The sequence below is a fragment of the Pinus tabuliformis genome, chromosome 8, assembly GCF_031772625.1.
Source record: "Pinus tabuliformis cultivar Carrire ecotype Pingquan chromosome 8, CPIR1, whole genome shotgun sequence".
Lineage (NCBI taxonomy): Eukaryota > Viridiplantae > Streptophyta > Pinopsida > Pinales > Pinaceae > Pinus > Pinus tabuliformis.
The window spans coordinates 204,073,433-204,082,007 of NC_142294.1; the positions used below are offsets into that span (position 1 = coordinate 204,073,433).

Below are 8,575 nucleotides of genomic sequence, written 5' to 3' on the forward strand. Positions count from 1 at the left end.
CTCTAACACAAGTGTAAATTCGGACAAACTGAAACAGTAGCAAACTGACTTTACAAAACATCTAATCTATGCTTATGTGACTGATTTGTCGAGCAGTGGAGTTCTCCGGGTGGCTGTCAGCTTCTGCGATCTTTATGCTAGAGGAACTGGTACTTGGGGCGTTGATCTTGTCCATCATATACTTGAGAATATCAACAGATTCCTGAATGTGCGCACAGGTGTTTTTAAGAGTGTTGAATTGCTCCTGCAAAGAGGAGATGCGATGAAGGAAGAGGCTGATATCGACTTCATATTTTGCTGAGATGATCCTGGAAGCAGCCTCGATTTTCTCATCCAAGAGACGCTGGTGAGCTCTAACTTGTTCAAGTTCTGCTTGTAGGTCACGGCAATAGAGACAATCTTCACTGCTATCCATCCAAAGAACTCCAAATCGGACTTGAAGCGACACTGAATGAAGGCTCCCACAAGCTATATCAGCGACAATGGAAACCAATATGTTAATTAGAGTGGCAGGGGAAAGAGTAGAAGGGGGTCTCAGAAATTTGAAGACAGAACTGAGGGGAATTCCAGATTTTAAGACAGAGACTAAAGCTGAGCGATAGGAAGCATAGAAAGACAAAGGAGGATTGCGCTGAGGCAAGCTGGAGATGCTTGTCAACACAGAAAGGGAGTATCGGGCGGGAAGGAGCCTGATCGATGGAGCGATCACAAATTTAGAAATCAAAAACCAACTGTTAACCAAGGGAGCGAGAGCAGAGGGATAAACGAATGAGAAGAGGGGAACTTGCAGATGAGAGGGAAGCTTCCCATGATAAATAGCAGGCGGGCAGAGACCCAAAGCGTGCCGGATCACGTGAAAGGATCTAGGGCGTTCACGGAATCCAAAGGGGAAGCATGATTTAGGAGATACAACAAGATCTGCAATGGGATATGAGGGTATTATCGGTCGATTGCAACAGAGGGCCTCGGGATTACAGAAGATTTGGTCGGGGTACACTTTGACAGAAGCGCAGGTCATTTGACATAAACAGTTTAAAGTAATCATGAAAATCAAGGGAGGAATTGAAATGAATCTTCATTGTTACAGAGCAAGCTTCCTTTGGGCCGAGAGCAAGCATGGCTGGCCCGTTTGTTAGCCTCTCGATTGATGGATTGAAGGATGTGATAGAATTGGAATTCCTGATCATGGTTAATCAAGACTTTGCATCTGTTGATGATTTGCTGCAAGAAAATATTGGAAGCTTTTCGCTTGTTGCTCATTAAATTAATAATGATAACAGAGCCATCGAAGATGAGAGCTTTTTTGATTCCCTGTGTCTGTAACTGAAGTATGCCTTGGTAGAGGGCCAGAGCCTCAGCGTTGTTGTTTGAGAGGATCCCCAAACCCCATTCAAATGAGACTAAGGGCTCACCAAAGGGATTGAAGATAATGCCCCCTGCTCCCGCAGCTGCCGCTTTAGATTTAGAGGCACCGTCAAAAAACAAGGAGTGGATGTTACTTGAGCGAAACCAGTTGTTGAAGTGGATTTGCTTTAATCGAATTTTCCATCTGAAACTGTTAACCTTGCCCAGATTGCTGTAGGAATTCACTGTTAGGGGAATACTTATCTTTTCTATTAGATTTCTGATGAAGTATTTTTCCTCGGCCCATAGACTAGATATGTCAATTTTTTTTGTGAGCTTAGAAGCAATAGTTTCAACCGCTAGACTTTTTGCCTTAATATAGAGATGCCTGATAGAAGTATCTTTATCTCTAAATATCATGTTGTTCCGAGCGATCCACATCCTCCATAAGATAGCAAGAGGGAGGGCATCCCACACTCTCTTAGCAGGATTATGTTTCATGGATTGCCAGGGGTAATTTCTTTTCCAGTTGTTTAAAGCTTCTGCAATAGATTGCTGAGAATTCCAGATGAGGGGCACGGAAGGATTGATGCTACTCCAACAAGAGACTGCGAAAGGGCATGAGATAAAAAGGTGTTGTATAGACTCTTCTGCATCTTAATTAGGACATCTGGAAGGTCCAACAATGCCTCTTTTTTTAAGGTTCTCTGCAGTGAGAGTTTTTTCTTTCAAAAGTGTCCATATGAAGAATTTAACTTTAGGAATTGCTTCTGCTTTCCATACAGTTTTCCAGTGTATCCATGTTGGCGCTGGGTGTTCCTTGCTGTTCAAATAATCATACCCTGCTTGTATTGTGTAGCTGGTGCCTGTGGGGTCCCATCTGAAATCGTCCTTGTCATTTTCAAAGGTGGGAGCAATGTTGTGCAGATGTTTACAGAAGTTATCAAAGTTGCCTTTGAGTCGTTGAGGGATGGGAGGAAATTTCCATTGCATCCAAGCATGGGATAATGCATCCCATTGAGAAATTTGGTTTAAGTTACATATCCCTTTACTTTGGAGGAAGAGTGTTATTGAATCCATACCTGGGAGGCTGTTTATTGGCGGATTTCCCATGATTTTATTAGTGCCAATGTTGACTTCCTTACCTCCTTTAGGCACCTTAGAAACGTTTTGCGCCATGAAGGTGATGGCTTTTTTACATAGCTTCCAAATCTTTGTGCAGTTTCTGTTGGGGATCTCAGCTTCAAGAAGATGCTGCCTTGGTTGGCTGAGGTATTTTGCCTCCAGGACTTTTTTCCACCAGGCTGTTTGGTTTTCAATGAGTCTCCATATCAACTTTCCTCCAAAAGCTATATTCATGAGGGTTGGGGATCTAATGCCAAGGCCTCCTTTCTCCTGGTTTTGTATGACTTGTTTCCATCCAACCAAGTTGAATTTTTTCTTCTCATTTTTCCCTCCCTGCCAAAGGAAGAATCTGAGGACACTGTCCATTTTACGGTGGAAAGAAGCTGGAGCTTGGGCCAGGGAAAATTGATAAAGGGGGAGGGAGGAAAGGCCTGATTTGAGAAGCACCAGCCGTCCAGCTGGATTGAGCCAAGAGGTTCCCCATCTCTGGACTTTTCTTTTCATTTTGTCTAAGGTTAATTCCCAGACATCTGCCCTTGCATTCCCAGGTAGCTAAAATAGTCCCAATTTAACTTGCAAGGAACACCAAATATAGTGGCAATGCTTTGAATCGTTTGAGCTGAGGCATTCCATCCATAAATGCAGCTTTTGAGATGGTTAATCTGCCCCCCTGAATATCTCATGAATTGATCTAGCAAAGATTTGAATCTTCGAGCTATGATCGTAGTCGCCCCTCCCAGTAGTAGAGTGTCATCAGCAAATTGAGAATGGTTGATGTTTTTCACTCCATCTTCAAATTTAATACTAGTGATGAGACCTGCCTGCCTCTTATGGTCAAGCGCACAGCTGAAAGACTCTGCCATTAAGAGGAAAAGGTAAGGGGATAAGGGGCAGCCTTGTCTTAAACCCCTTGAGGATCGGAAAGAAGGTCCAGGTCTACCATTGATAAGAGGAGCAATCCAAGGTCCAGAGATACAGGCTCTTATAATATCAAGTAAGGAGGGAGAAAAACCCATTTTCTGAAGTACAACAAAAAGAAAGGAATGCCTTACCCTGTCAAAGGCATTTGCCAAGTCCAATTTCAGAATGAAGCCCTTTTCATTCCTGGAATGGCTAGAATGAATGGCTTCCTGAACCAAGAGAATGGAGTCGGAGATTTGCCTGTTAGCCATAAAGCCTCCTTGGTTTTCTGAAATTAACATCGGCAGAAGAGGTTTGAGACGGGAGGCAAGGATTTTCGTGAAGATTTTATAGGAGTTGCATAAAGATATTGGCCTGAATCAGGAGAAGTTAGAAGGGCGGTTCTCCTTTGGGATGAGGGCTAGGTGTGTTGAATTTGTGTAGCCTCCTATTTTGCCTTTCCTCTAAATCCATTTGAAGTATTTTATGAGATCCTTTTTTATCGACTCCCAATATTCTCTATAAAAACATATTGGGAAGCCGTCCGGTTCGGGTGCCTTGTTGGGCTGAAGACAACAAATTTCTTCCTTAATTTCTTCCTCTTTTATCTCTTCTGTCAACCTTTTATTTAAGTCTGTTGTGATCTTTGTTGGCAAATGCTGCAAGAGGTCAGCGTAGGGTTCTTCCTCACCTGTTTCAGTTAGGAGCTCCTTGAAATGGTCTGAGGCAGCACTTTTAATGGCTGTTTGATCAGTGTGTTGGGTCCCTGCATTGTCTATGATGGCTGTTATGTTGTTTTTAATTTGCCGAACAATGGCTTGCTTATGAAAGAAATAGGTATTCTTATCTCCGCTTTTCAGCCAAGTCTGCCTAGATTTTATACGCTATTTTTCTTCCTCCTCTCTTTTGATGCTGCATAACTGATTATAAAGCTTTTCTTCTTGAATCTTTTCAACCTGATGATACTCTCGATTTTCTATTGTAGAATGGAAATCTTGAATTTTGGCTTTCACCTCTCTTTTTTTTTTTCTCTGGTTCATCATACTGCGTTTTGGCCCAATTTTTGAGCGCTCTTTTCACATTTTTTAATTTGCTTTCCCATATAAATCCTGGAGATCCTTCAATGTGTTGGCGCCAGGTTTGCTGTATCAGACTTTTGGCTTCTGGATAATCGCTCCAAATGTGATTGTACTTAAAGGGAAGAGGCCCAAGAGGGCAGTGCGAATCAATAGTTAAAATAATGGGATAGTGATCTGAGACAGCGAAGGGCAGAATGGTGACGTTGACAGCTGAATAAGAGGAAAGAAAGGAGATATTAACCAGAAACCGATCCAGTCTCTCCATAATGTTGCTGCTACCCAATCTGCGATTATTCTAGGTGTATTTTCGGTTTTTTGGTATGATGTCAATCAGATCACCGTGTTGCATTATTGTTTCCAGCTGATTTCTAAATGGATCTGGAGTGAAGCTGCCCCCACGTTTTTCATTGGCATGTAATATCAAATTTAAATCGCCCCCTAAGATAATATTGCTACTGTCTTCTTCTGTTATGTTCTTGCTGAGGGAATCCCAACAGACTTCTTTGTCCCTGTAATGATTGGGGGCGTAGACATTGTAAATTACAATCTGTTGATTGCTCTTATTGTTCCTCAATACTGTCTTTATCCAATGCTGTTCTATTACTTAAGTTTCCCTGTTCCACTCTTCCTGACTCCAAATAGTAGTAATCCCGCCTAAGGCACCTCTGGATTCACATGTGCATCCTTTATAACGCTTATGATGGACAATGATCTTATTAATTTCTGACTTTCTCTGTTTTGTTTCCTGCAATAAGATAATGGATGGTTGCTCATGATTTATAAGATCCTTTAAGGCATTGACTTTGGAGGAGTGCCCTAGTCCCCTGCTGTTCCATGAAAGAATTTTAATCATTTCAAAAGTGTGATTCGAGGAGTTGCTCTCCCTCCCTTATCTTTACTTGTTGTTTCTTTATCTATTGATCCTTGTATGTATGACTCTATAGGATTCTGGAGTCCTAGAGCTATGTCTTTTTACGCGTTCTCATCCCTGTGCTATTTGGAAGATTTTCTTCCCGGCTTCTTTTGACCATCTAGAGAAGACCCATGATCCTTGGAATTGCTTCGAGTGATTCTAGGAGGGGGAGGATCTGATGGGAGGGAGGAGGGAATGACCAAGATACGGGGAGAAGAGGGAGGCTCAGATTGAATAGGGGAGTCTTTAGGAAGGGAAAGAGCATGAAAGGGATTTGAGGAGGGAGAAGAAGGAAGGGGATTCAGCTAGCGGGCAGAAGATTGTGGAGCTTGAGGGGAGGAGGGAAGAGGGGAAGAGGGCGGGGCGGAAGGATTGTGTGAGATGGGAGGGTTATGAGAGGAAGGTCCAGCATCATTGGGCAGCTTGTGGCTAGGGGCTGTTTTTTTCTTTTTGACCGTTTCCCATTGTTCTTCTTGCGGATTATTGTCAACATTAGAAAGCTTAGAGCAACGATTAGCAAAGTGACCATACTCGTGACATACCTTACACTTGAATGGGATCTGCTCATAATCAAGCTGCTGAATGTGCGACTAGTCATCAACTTTAAGCTTAATGGCCTTAGGAAGACCTTTGCCCAGATCCACTTCAACGCAAATTCGGGCACAGGCCTGCATATTATCTCTTGGCTCGCTCCGATCAATGTATTTCCCGACCGCATTTCCAATGGCACGAACTGATTCGTCTCCCCAGCAATGCAATGGGAGATGAGGGAGACGAACCCAAACAGGGACCGCATTTGGGATATCCAGCTCCGGATCGAAGTCCGGCGTCCATTTATTTAAGTACAACCCTCCAGAATCCATGAAGTAAGGTCCGTTGCAGAAAATCAAATCCTTGTCTTCCTGTGTCTCAAAGTGGAAGGTGAAGTAACCCTTCCCACAAAATCTGATAGAAATTTTCCCTTGTATTTTATCTGTCCAATTCCTTTCCACCCACCTCTGAACTGTTTTTGGTGAGGGCCAGAGACCTGTAAACTGCCCTATAAGTCCTTTTTCTGCAAGAGCAAGAGCAGCCATTCTTGGCAAAGTAGGAGGGAGAGAGACTTCCTGTAACCCCTCGATTTTTTTAACAAACTTGGAGATCGAAGGGTGAGTTCGCTGAGGAGGAAGGGAGTTTATCAGAGTCGAAAAAGCTTGTTGTTGCGCTGCCTCCTCCGGTGGAGCCTCCGGAGGGGCCATCCGAGCAGACGGAGGACAAACTCAAGCGGGTTGCAAAGGCTGGCAGGCGGGAGCCTTCAGAGAAACGCCGGTCCGAAGGAGAACAGGGCGCGAGAGCTCCGGAAGCCCAGCAGTAGGGCTGCCAGGCGGGGGCTAGCTGAGAGCTGCAGGGCCGAAGGAGGGCAGCGCGCGGAGGCAGCACGCGCGCGAAAAAATATCCGAAGGAAGGGGCAATGTTATGAACATAAAATTGTATAAAATAAAATAAACATAAATAATGAATAATCAAAATAATGATTATTTAAATAGTCAGTAGTTAACTGAAAAGGCATGTCCAATCATGAAAGGACACCTGCCTAGGTATAAAAGTAGGGCCTGATTGTAACATTCACCATCACTTGTACATTTTATATATAATAATTATTATTACAAATACTTTGTATTTTTACATTTAAGTCAACAAGCTATCAGTTTTGTTGCTTCATCTGTTTCCTGAGTCTCTGACTGATGCTAGTCTCTGAGCCGTCATTGAAGCCTTTGCTCTGCTATTGAATCTGCTCTGTGCCAACTGCACTGCTACAAACTCTACACTGCGCTGCACAATATTTGACCGCTACTAGCCACTACATCTGTCACTCTGGCATCTGACTGCACCATTTGCCACTAATCCATCTTGCTACTGAAATACTATTGGCTCCCGTAGCAAGGTATTGATTCAAGAGGTGGACCTCGTCAAGAATCTTGCCTAATTGTAACTCTCTGGGGCTACAAGACCAAATCACCCCACCTCACTCCTGGAGGTATATCGGTGATCATGGCAAACTCTTCCTCCAATATGGAGGACAACCTATCGATCTCCATGGATGCAACCTGCTGATCCTCCTTCTCCTCTTTGTCCTTCTTTCTGAGAAGACATTGAGTGTTGTAATGGCCAAGCTCACCACATCTGAAGGATTTGACCTCGGCAAGGTCCTTCTTCCTCCTGTGCTGCTCCTGTTGCCCCTTTAATGTGAGGGCCACATTCTCCTCTTCTTTCACTTGCTTTGTCCCACTATTGTTGCTGTTGCCATTGATGGTGGTCTTCACCAAATCTCGCCTCATCTCCTCCTGCTGCAGATCAACCCACATTCGATCCCACTCTAGCAACTTGTCTCTGCCCGAAATACCTGCTAGTCTTCGGAAACACTATTTAGAGCTAACTGCACCAATTCTATAGGCTGGGGGCGTTGACCCTACCATAGATAGTTGGTCTTGGACATCCTGAATCCTAGTGAGGAAGGAGTCTATGCGCTCCCCTTTTTGCATCCTTGTACATCTCAACTTCTCCTCAAGATACATCTTCCGCTACTCAGAAGATCCCTAGTATGGTGTAGTGAGAGCTTCCCACATATGCCTGGTAGTATCTTTGCCAGCTATGTGAGACACCACATGATTTCTAACCCCATCGAGAATCAACCTCTTTTCTTTCATAATCTCCTTCTTGTAGGTCTTCATCTGATCTACATCTATGGGTATAGCTACCACGTTATCGATGTAGGCTTTGAGATCATATTCATCTAGAAGACAAGAAATTCTTGCCTTCCAAATCATGTAGTTGGAGGCTCCGTCCAACCGATCTTGATCTCTCAGCCCTGCTGATGTCATTTCTGCAAAAAGTCGAACTCCTCCTCTTCTCCTCTGCATAGCTGCTGACTGGCTCTACGCACTCTCTGCTTGAGTGGGCGAATATGCTCACAACTACTGTTTCTTTACAGTGAAAAATCGAACTTCGAGACTAGAAGTTCCCTGAGGAAATAATTCCCTCAGTGTGTGCTCTTCCTTCCTTCTGACGCTATTCTGCACCAGCAAACTGCTACAAAATAACTGCATCCTAGTTGAAGATCTTCTCTGCAAGGAAAATACTGCTTCTACCTCTGCCTCTGGTAATATTTGATCTAGAAAATTTATTCTCTGTCGACTCTCTCAAAGAAATAAACTTTTCGTCAAAAATTGACCCT

The 8,575-nt window shown here is 43.6% G+C and overlaps 1 protein-coding gene across 1 annotated transcript; it reads right to left on the bottom strand.

Moving 5' to 3' along the window:
• Positions 1–5,951: 5,951 nt before the first annotated feature.
• On the bottom strand, positions 5,952–6,599 carry LOC149234833 (uncharacterized). Its single transcript, XM_089368391.1, has one exon. It carries the CDS (start codon positions 6,597–6,599, stop codon positions 5,952–5,954), a length of 648 nt encoding a protein of 215 aa, XP_089224517.1.
• Positions 6,600–8,575: the final 1,976 nt, after the last annotated feature.